The sequence below is a fragment of the Ascaphus truei genome, chromosome 12, assembly GCF_040206685.1.
Source record: "Ascaphus truei isolate aAscTru1 chromosome 12, aAscTru1.hap1, whole genome shotgun sequence".
Classification (NCBI taxonomy): Eukaryota; Metazoa; Chordata; class Amphibia; order Anura; family Ascaphidae; genus Ascaphus; species Ascaphus truei.
Window position 1 is genome coordinate 45,789,139 of NC_134494.1, and position 11,098 is coordinate 45,800,236.

The window sequence follows — 11,098 nt, forward strand, 5'->3', positions numbered from 1 at the left end:
CCGCGCGCCCAACCTGCACACTACCCAACCCGCACACTACCCAGCCTGCCGCGCGCCCAACCTGCACACTACCCAACCCGCACACTACCCAGCCCGCCGCGCGCCCAACCTGCACACTACCCAGCCCGCCGCGCGCCCAACCTGCACACTACGCAGCCCGCCGCGCGCCCAACCTGCACACTACCCAGCCCGCCGCGCACCCAACCTGCACACTACCCAGCCCCGCCGCGCGCCCAACCTGCACACTACCCAGCCCACCGCGCGCCCAACCTGCACACTACCCAGCCCGCCGCGCGCCCAACCTGCACACTACCCAGCCCGCCGCGCGCCCAACCTGCACACTACCCAGCCCGCCGCGCGCCCAACCTGCACATTACCCAGCCCGCCGCGCGCCCAACCTGCACACTACCCAGCCCGCACCGCGCCCAACCTGCACACTACCCAGCCCGCCGCGCGCCCAACCTGCACCCTACCCAGCCCGCCGCGCGCCCAACCTGCACACTACCCAGCCCGCACACTACCCAACCCGCCGTGCGCCCAACCTGCACACTACCCAGCCGGCAGTGTGCCCAATCTATACCCAGCCCGCCGCGCGCCCAACCTGCACACTACCCAACCCGCCGCGCGCCCAACCTGCACACTACCCAGCCGGCAGTGTGCCCAATCTATACCCAGCCCGCCGCACGCCCAACCTGCACATTACCCAGCCGGCAGTGTGCCCAATCTATACCCAGCCCACCGCGCGCCCAACCTGCACCCTACCCAGCCCGCCGCGCGCCCAACCTGCACCCTACCCAGTCCGCCGCGCGCCCAACCTGCACCCTACGCAGCCCGCCGCGCGTCCAACCTGCACCCTACGCAGCCCGCCGCGCGCCCAACCTGCACCCTACCCAGCACGCCGCGCGCCCAACCTGCACACTACCCAGCCCGTCGCGCGCCCAACCTGCACACTACCCAGCCCGTCGCGCGCCCAACCTGCACACTACCCAGCCCGCCGCGCGCCCAACCTGCACACTACCCAGCCCGCCGCGCGCCCAACCTGCACACTACCCAGCCCGCCGCGCGCCCAACCTGCACACTACCCAGCCCGCCGCGCGCCCAACCTGCACCCTACGCAGCCCGCCGCGCGCCCAACCTGCACCCTACGCAGCCAGCCGCGCGCCCAACCTGCACCCTACCCAGCCCGCCGCGCGCCCAACCTGCACCCTACCCAGCCCGCCGCGCGCCCAACCTGCACCCTACCCAGCCCGCCGCGCGCCCAACCTGCACACTACCCAGCCCGCCGCGCGCCCAACCTGCACACTACCCAGCCTGCCGCGCGCCCAATCTGCACACTACCCAGCCCGCCGCGCGCCCAACCTGCACCCTACCCAGCCCGCCCAACCTGCACACTACCCAGCCCCCCGCGCGCCCAACCTGCACACTACTCAGCCCGCCGCGCGCCCAACCTGCACACTACCCAGCCTGCCGCGCGCCCAACCTGCACCCTACGCAGCCCGCCGCACGCCCAACCTGCACCCTACGCGCGCCCAACCTGCACACTACAAAATGACCGTCACACTTAGGGGGCACCATTTTCCACTTCTGCAGCTCTATTTCTCTCCTCCCGAGAATTAAGCAGGATTCCCCGACACCGCAGCCTGTCCGATACTAAATGCCAGACATCGAGCACCCTCCAGGGTAAGAGAAGATCCCGGAGCGCCCCCGTGGTACCCGTCTCACGCAGGTGAGTGTAGACATGAAAATGAGCATTGGTGGTGGGCAGAGATGAAGCTTCCCTGGTGTACACAGGTACAGCCCGCTCAGCTGTAGCTGGCCCATACTCTGGCTGACCGATGAGATCAGGATGCAAACCAGGTCCAATGAAACAAAATGCAGAAAAGACAAAGAAAACAAATCCCCCCGCACCTCTCGTTAAACCTCCCGACGACGTCCTGGTGCGCCTCTGTCCTGTACCGAGAGTGCACGTCCTGAAAAACAAGATGCACGAGAACCCCAAACATTATCTACTGTGATATTGGGGGTGGGACCCCCCCGGGTGGGACCCCCCACAAACATTATCTGTGATATATTGGGGGGTGGGGTGGCCCCCCCAAACATTATCTACTGTGATATATTGGGGGGTCCCCAAACATCTGTGATATATTGGGGGATATATAATATAACTGAATTTCATGGAAACTCAAACTTCCATTGATAAAAACCAACATTGTATGAAATCTGCGGAAAATGAGTGTAAATGAGTGTGTAAATGAGTGTGTAAATGAGTGTGTAAATGAGTGTGTAAATGAGTGTGTAAATGAGTGTGTAAATGAGTGTGTAAATGAGTGTGTGAATGAGTGTGTGAATGAGTGTGTGAATGAGTGTGTGAATGAGTGTGTAAATGTTTCCTCAAAACCTGTTTTGCACCTTTAGTATCAGGAGGACCTGCAGGATATCCCTTTACATATGGGGCACACGGCAAGTTCCCCTGGCACTGAACGGGGCCTCTGGATTGGTGTTTGTCAATTAAGTGTTTTCTTTCCCCTTATCCTCCCCCTGTCCTTATCAGAGAGCCAATAAAGATAAGGGGAGGTGAAGAGGAGGGGGACTATAAAAGCGGTCGCACATCACACAGTGACATCACACAGTGACATCACACAGTGACATCACACAGTGACATCACACAGTGACATCACACAGTGACATCACACAGTGACATCACACAGTGACATCACACAGTGACATCACAGGAGCAGCCAGAGGAAATCAAACCCCTCCCAATTGCCACTTTTATAAATAAATTACAAATACTTATAGGTGTCAGATTTTGTTTAAAAAAAAAAAAACCCCCATCACCCAGACGTGACCCCCTAAACATGTCACTGGGAGTAGTTTGTCCTAGGAGGGATTATCCCTTTAATAGCTCTGAAAGGGCAGCGGTCCTGTCTGCTCTTATTACTATACTGTATGCGGAGCTGCGAGCGGCGTTTCACATACCATCGTCATGGTGTAAAGTTGCTTCAGGGAGCCCATGGTTCGCAGGAGAATAACCACAATCCCTCCGCCTTCCACCGTCTCCACCGTGCGGGCCAGCAAGTTGGGAGTCAGAGCCTCGAAATCCTGAGCAGAGACGGCACAATCAAAGCTCAGTATCACAGCCTGCACAGAGCTGTGTGCGCAGACAGGACAAAAAGGGGCTTCTGTCAAATGTCCCCGTTCCCCACAAAAGGCAACACGAGCCAAAGACCCAGGGAACCGGTTCAATACGGCAAACAACCGTTTGTCGTGCAAAACCACAGATAGATATAGGTATAGAATTATAGAGAGACACACACACACACCCCGAGGAAGCTCCGCTTGTGAACCCAAAACGTTGTTTTTTCTATGGTATCTAATATGCTTTTGAAAAAATAAAAAAACCACACACAAGGAAAGGTGTATAGTTTCAGAGCTTTGGTGGAGCATGTGTATGGAGCGCACACCTGCAGAGGACACACACACGCGTGTGTATGGAGCGCTCAACTGCAGGAGACACACACACACACACAAACACGTGTATGGAGAACTCACCTGCAGGACACACATGCCAAACGTGTTGCCCAGGATTTTATGGGTCTCGTTGTAGTAACAATACCGGATGTTCGTGGCAGCAATGAAAAGCTCAAAGGGGTCGTCCTCATTGATGTTTAAGGAGCCGCTTTTTATCCTCTTCTGCAGCTTCCTCATCTTCTTCTTCCGGTGGCTGTAAAGACACAGAGAAAGACTTTAGATGTTCACTTTACAGGCGGATCTAATCTTCAGGCTGTCCTAATGTTACATAGAAACATAGGATTATCAGGCGGCAGAGAAGAACCACGTAGTCGCCCCCCTCCCTCCCGTGTCTGCCCATTCTCCTACCTGCTGTAAAACCTCAGACCCCGTGTGACCCTCTGCGGGGAGGCTTTTCAATGAATCTACCCCCCTTTCAGTGAAGTACTTCCTCACATATCCCCTAAGCTGCCACCCTCCGGCTTCCGAGCGATATCTCTCGTTCCTCGCAGAAGATCAGGAAGTAATGCAAAGGTGAGCTCACCTGCTGAATCCCAATTCTTTCTTGTAACACCAGAGGACAGAGGGTCGGGCCTTAACTGTGGCTTTAGAAAGCATGTGATGGAGAATGACCACCTGCGGAGAGAAAACAGCTGATTCTCATTCACCGCTAGCCTAGTATTTATATATAATACAGTTACTGGATACTTTTCGTCTACCCAAAACGTAGCATTTTAGCTCACAATTGCACAACTGTGCAGCTACGCTTCCCCATTTGTATCAATATAACTGAAGTTGGGTCGCTGGGCATCTTTGTCTCTGGGCTCACTGTTCTGTCTCACAACCCTGCCGTGCCAGAGACGCCTAGAGCCCATTCAAAAGCATTCGAGACGAACGCAGCATTGAAGAGGTTAACTTGTTACCCCAGAGAAGACCATGTGTTCCATTGCTTACACCAGGGGTGCTTAACTCTAGCCTTCAAGATCCTCCAACAGGTCAAGTTTTAAAGGATATCCTAGCTTCAGCTCAGGTGGATCAGTCAAAGACTGAGCCACTGATAGACCCACCTGTGCTGAAGCAGGGATATTCCGATAACCTGACCTGTTGGCGGGTCTTGAGCACCCCTGGTTTATACTGAGCACTTCCATCGATTGTATCTATGATAATCACCTGATCTTTCCCATGATCCCCCACAATCACAAACAAGTTCCTGTGTTTCTCTGCCACTCCATTCTCAATCAGCACCCGGATACGGTTATCGATCTTTTTCCGCTGCATCGTGCCCTGATTCCCTGGGGATCAGAGGAATGTTATAATCACGCCACTTGTGTAACAAAGGAGTCCAAACAAGAAGCACGATCATTTAGCCCAAGAAAATGAAAAAATGATTCGATGTAAAAGACAAAGATTTTGCCTGCGACGTCAAATAAATTAACCAACTCAAACAGTTGTTGAGTTTATTACGGAACTTTTTACCAGTAAACAAACACATCTTGGATGTGATTAGACATAGAACTTTGAGATGAATAGTTACAACTGACACGTACCAACTACTCAAATAAACCAAATCGGCCTCAGCCGAACTGACCACAGCTTCTCACAGGATGATAACATGGAAATTAAACAAATATTCTGGGGAGATATATGTATGTTCTAAGGCTGCGCTTATAGTGCCGGCGACGCGACCGATGACGTCACCCATCGCCATTGCGATAGTTGTATTAGAAGTTTAGGCGATGTCGCTGGCTACAAGGCCAGTGACGTCATAAAGTGAGAAGGCAGAGGGACAGAGAAGCTCTCTGATTGGCCACAAGGGGAGACCGGCGCTGAAAAATCAAAAAACAGTGACTACCAGGTTTTAGGTAGCACTGTCGCTTGGTCGCGCAGTCGCGTGCACTATAAGCGCCGACAGCGACAATGCATTTGTTTTTGACGCAATGTCATGTCGCTGTCACTACAGCAGATATTGCTTCACTAAAATTACACCTATATACAGTGTGTGTGTGTGTGTGTGTGTGTGTGTGTGTGTGTGTGTGAAGTAGAGAGCAATGCACATATACAATGTACCCACACAGCTGTGTACAGGTGACAGATACAGATAGGTGTGCACATGTATGATATACTTAGAAGTTCACATGGATAACACGTACAGACATAAAATAGGCATGCACATGTATGACACATACAGCCCCGGAGCTCACACACATCAGTACACACCTTACACTGAGCCGGCCTGCGCTGCAATCTCATGGACCCTGCAGCATGGACACACACGGTAAGGAAGGACCCCGGGGCTGCCCTCACACCGCCTGGCTCATCCTGCTGGGGGCCTTCAGCGCCGAGGCGCACTGGTGACGTCACAAATAAAAGCGCATGTGCAGCTTTTCCCTTGCCCTATAAATCGGTGGTTTTTTTTTGTTTGTTGTGACATCAATAAAGTTATTTCATGCAAAGCTCCGTTTATGAATAATAGTGACCCATAGAGGTGATGCACATAGAGTAATCATACAGGGATGGCAGTGCAGGCCTCGGGGGCACTAGCTGCCTGACCCAGGCTCCCCATTAGGGGATCAGTCACCCTGTCTGACCCAGGCTCCCCATTAGGGGATCAGTCACCCGCTGCCTGACCCAGGCTCCCCATTAGGGGATCAGTCACCCCCTGTCTGACCCAGGCTCCCCATTAGGGGATCAGTCACCCCCTGTCTGACCCAGGCTCCCCATTAGGGGATCAGTCACCCTGTCTGACCCAGGCTCCCCATTAGGGGATCAGTCACCCACTGCCTGACCCAGGCTCCCCATTAGGGGATCAGTCACCCTGTCTGACCCAGGCTCCCCATTAGTCCCCATCAGTCACCCTGTCTGACTCAGGCTCCCCATTAGGGATCAGTCACCCGCTGTCTGACCCAGGCTCCCCATTAGAGGATCAGTCACCCGCTGCCTGACCCAGGCTCCCCATTAGGGGATCAGTCACCCACTGTCTGACCCAGGCTCCCCATTAGGGGATCAGTCACCCTGTCTGACCCAGGCTCCCCATTAGGGGATCAGTCACCCACTGCCTGACCCAGGCTCCCCATTAGGGGATCAGTCACCCCCTGTCTGACCCAGGCTCCCCATTAGGGGATCAGTCACCCTGTCTAACCCAGGCTCCCCATTAGGGGATCAGTCACCCTGTCTGACCCAGGCTCGCCATTAGGGGATCAGTCACCCTGTCTGACTCAGGCTCCCCATTAGGGGATCAGTCACCCGCTGTCTGACCCAGGCTCCCCATTAGAGGATCAGTCACCCGCTGCCTGACCCAGGCTCCCAATTAGGGGATCAGTCACCCTGCCTGACCCAGGCTCCCCATTAGGGGATCAGTCAACCTGCCTGACCCAGGCTCCCCATTAGGAGATCAGTCACCCGATGCCTGACCCAGGCTCCCCATTAGGGGATCAGTCACCCTGTCTGACCCAGGCTCCCGATTAGGGGATCAGTCACCCTGTCTGACCCAGGCTCCCCATTAGGGGATCAGTCACCCTGTCTGACCCAGGCTCCCCATTAGGGGATCAGTCACCTGCTGTCTGACCAAGGCTCGCCATTAGGGGATCAGTCACACACTGTCTGACCCAGGCTCCCCATTAGGGGATCAGTCACACCCTGCCTGACCCAGGCTCCCCATTAGGGGATCAGTCACCCTGTCTGACCCAGGCTCCCCATTAGAGGATCAGTCACCCACTGTCTGACCCAGGCTCCCCATTAGGAGATCAGTCACCCGATGCCTGACCCAGGCTCCCTATTAGGGGATCAGTCATCCACCGTCTGACCCAGGCTCCCCATTAGGGGATCAGTCACCCACTGTCTGACCCAGGCTCCCCATTAGGGGATCAGTCACCCTGTCTGACCCAGGCTCCCCATTAGGGGATCAGTCACCCTGTCTGACCCAGGCTCCCCATTAGGGGATCAGTCACCCTGTCTGACCCAGGCTCCCCATTAGGGGATCAGTCACCCTGTCTGACCCAGGCTCCCCATTAGGGGATCAGTCACCCGATGCCTGACCCAGGCTCCCCATTAGGGGATCAGTCACCCACTGTCTGACCCAGGCTTCCCATTAGGGGATCAGTCACCCTGTCTGACCCAGGCTCCCCATTGGGGGATCAGTCACCCTGCCTGACCCAGGCTCCCCATTAGGGGATCAGTCACCCTGCCTGACCCAGGCTCCCCATTAGGGGATCAGTCACCCACTGTCTGACCCAGGCTTCCCATTAGGGGATCAGTCACCCTGTCTGACCCAGGCTCCCCATTAGGGGATCAGTCACCCACTGTCTGACCCAGGCTCCCCATTAGGGGATCAGTCACCCTGTCTGACCCAGGCTCCCCATTAGGGGATCAGTCACCCTGTCTGACCCAGGCTCCCCATTAGGGGATCAGTCACCCTGCCTGACCCAGGCTCCCCATTAGGGGATCAGTCACCCGCTGCCTGACCCAGGCTCCCCATTAGGGGATCAGTCACCCTGTCTGACCCAGGCTCCCCATTAGGGGATCAGTCACCCACTGTCTGACCCAGGCTCCCCATTAGGGGATCAGTCACCCTGCCTGACCCAGGCTCCCTATTAGGGGATCAGTCACCCACTATCTGACCCAGGCTCCCCTTTAGGGGATCAGTCACCTGCTGCCTGACCCAGGCTCCCCATTAGGGGATCAGTCACCCAATGTCGGAAGACCCTGGCTCCCCATTAGGGGATCAGTTATTCTGTCTGAGACCCAGGCTCCCCATTATTTATTTATTTATAAAATGTTTTACCAAGAAGTAATACATTGAGTTACCTTTTTTGTTTTCAAGTATGTCCTGGGCATAGAGTTTAGATGACAAACAATGCATAGTTACATAAGTGAACAGGGTTATACATTATATACAAGACATAACATGCAGTTAGAGATAATACATGTTATAGGCGTATGTAATAGTTACAAACCAGATTAAAACGTGAGACCGCTTTAGTTTTGAAAGAACTTAGACTAGTGGTGGCTGTGAGAGTCTCCGTTAGACTGTTCCAGTTTTGGGGTGCACGGTAAGAGAAGGAGGAACGTCCGGATACTTTGCTGAGCCTTGGGACCATGAACAGTCTTTTGGAGTCTGATCTCAGATGATAGGTGCTGCATGTGGTAGGGGTGAGGAGCTTGTTCAGGTAGCTGGGTAGCTTGCCCAGAAAGTATTTGAAGGCAAGACAGGAAAGGTGAACTTTGCGCCTAGACTGAAGTGATGTCCAATCTAGTTCTTTGAGCATTTCGCAGTGATGTGTGTTGTAGTTGCATTGGAGGAAAAAACGGCATATTGAATTGTAGAGGGTATCAAGTTTTCTAAGGTGGATTTGATGTGCTGAGCCGTAAACTATGTCCCCATAGTTGATAATTGGCATTAGCATCTGCTGTGCGATACGCTTTCTGACCAGCAGACTTAGGGAGGATTTGTTCCTGTAAAGTACCCCTAGTTTGGCATAGGTTTTGGATGTCAGGGTATTAATGTGCATCCCGAATGTTAAATGGGAGTCAAACCACATGCCCAGGTATTTAAAACTAGTAACGGGAATTTGTGTGGTATTAACGTTGGTTCTGATCTGGAGCTCAGTCATTGGAAGCTTTAAAAATGTAGCCTTGGTCCCAAATAAAACAATGGTAGATGATGGGCAGCAGTGCCAGAAGAAACCAGCTCCCAGCTTGACCGGAAAAGCAGGAAAAAAGCGCACACTCCAAAATTGCAATAAGGTCTGGTTTATTGCAGGCTAGGCAAACAGTAACAGGACTACATGAACGCACCTGCACGAAACGCATAGGTGCGTTTGTGTAGTCCTGTTACTGTTTGCCTAGCCTGCAATAAACCAGACCTTCTGGCAGTGCTGCCCATCATCTACCATTGTTTCACTGCATTTACCTCTGGATGGGCTGCACGCCCCTGATGTCTGGAACGTCCATAGAAGCACACAGGTAAAGGGCCGCAGTGCCCTGTCATATATACCTATGGACACCTGTGCTACTTTATTACTTGATTTGCTTATTTGGTTCGGTGTTTATGATTGTGTTTAACTTGTGGTGGTCAAGTGGACTCCACTAGACACAAATCCCTTCCTATTGCACATTCATTCAATCTTCCTGGACATCCCATTGTCATCTGGATTATCATTACATGCTATCTATGGAATTCTTTCTGATTGTTGAAGCAGCACCCTTTTTTCTACTTTGGTCCCAAATACCATTGTTAGTCTTGTCAGTGTTTAAAAACAGTTTGTTTTGGGAAATCCAATTTTCAAGTCTCAAAGTCAGATTGAAGTATGTGTTCAATGTCGGAGAGGCTATGGCTGTAGGAAGATCATGGATGAACACTGAGAAGAGTAGGGGCCCTAGAACAGAGCCTTGCGGGACACTACAGGTGATATCCAAGGGGTTGGAGCCTGAGATAGACACCAGTTTAAAGCATGCTTCCCTTTTCCAGAGCACTGGAGTTTGCTAAGCAGGATAGCATGACCACACTATCAAAAACCTTTGCAACATCTAGGAAAATTGCACCAGTGAGTTGTCCCTGTTCCATTCCACACTGGATCTCATTGCAAACTTTTAGGAGAAAACAAAAATAGAAAAAGGCAGAGTACTGCCAAAAAACAGGAGGAGGCCAACATATAAAAATGATTTATTCAATAAGTGGCTCATAACTGACCCCTTGGGTAGCAACAATGCAACGCACCTACACGTTTCGGGCAACACGATAAAGGGCGTACCTTGATAAAGGGCATGTTGCCCGAAACGCGTAGGTGCATTGCGTTGTTGCTACCCAAGGCGTCAGTTATGATCCACTTATTGAATAAATCATTTAAATTTTTACACGTGGGCCTCCTCCTGTTTTTTGGCTGTACTCTGCCTTTTTTCCATTTTTCTTTGCTCATCTCGTTGGGCGGATCAGCACGCCGTTCGGAACCCACGATCTGGACCACACTGAAGGATTATGGAACTGATAAAGTGAGTTATTCCTGTTTCCTTACGCTTTGTTAGCTTGACATGGGACATTATTTGTACTCATAGATGTGTGCTGGTGAGCACTAGGTACCAGTCCCCTAATCCCTGGCAAGGGGTGCTGAATCATACAGTACATTAATCACTTATTGGAGTGGTTCTAGCAGAGAATCATATATGTTTATAGGGATACAATTAACCCTTGAAGCACCGGCTGTACACAAACTTTTAGGAGAGTATTTACTGTGGAGTGTTTGGGGCGAAAGACAGATTGGAATTGGGGGATCAGTCACCCCGTCTGAGACCCAGGCTTCCCATTAGGAACCCCATTAGAGTTCAGGCTCCAAAATTTTGGACGGGAGATTTCCAGTCCTGTACTAAATGCAGAACTGCTGCCTTTCACCAATCTGGAGTCAGTCTCAATAATCTGGAGTCAGTCTCAATAATCTGGAGTCAATTTTGATGTTTTTTTAGCATCAGTATCATAGATTTTGATGGAGTCTCACTGATAAAAAATCATCACTTTACTATTAAAATGCAATTTTTGAGCCCAGAACCCCCAAATCAAACTGTTTTTGGTCCTCGGACAGATCTGCAGATGTCCCGG

General features: G+C 52.4%; 1 protein-coding gene across 1 annotated transcript in view; it reads right to left on the reverse strand.

Moving 5' to 3' along the window:
* LOC142463875 (RNA cytidine acetyltransferase-like) overlaps positions 1 to 5,845 on the reverse strand; it is a 32,072-nt gene extending 26,227 nt beyond the window's left edge. The window contains 6 exon segments of the mRNA XM_075566692.1: positions 1,909 to 1,970; positions 2,980 to 3,102; positions 3,553 to 3,724; positions 4,055 to 4,146; positions 4,681 to 4,802; positions 5,728 to 5,845. Coding sequence (XP_075422807.1) covers positions 1,909 to 1,970; positions 2,980 to 3,102; positions 3,553 to 3,724; positions 4,055 to 4,146; positions 4,681 to 4,788 — 557 coding nt within the window. The 5' untranslated portion in view covers positions 4,789 to 4,802; positions 5,728 to 5,845.
* Between the last annotated feature and the right edge of the window lie 5,253 nt (positions 5,846 to 11,098).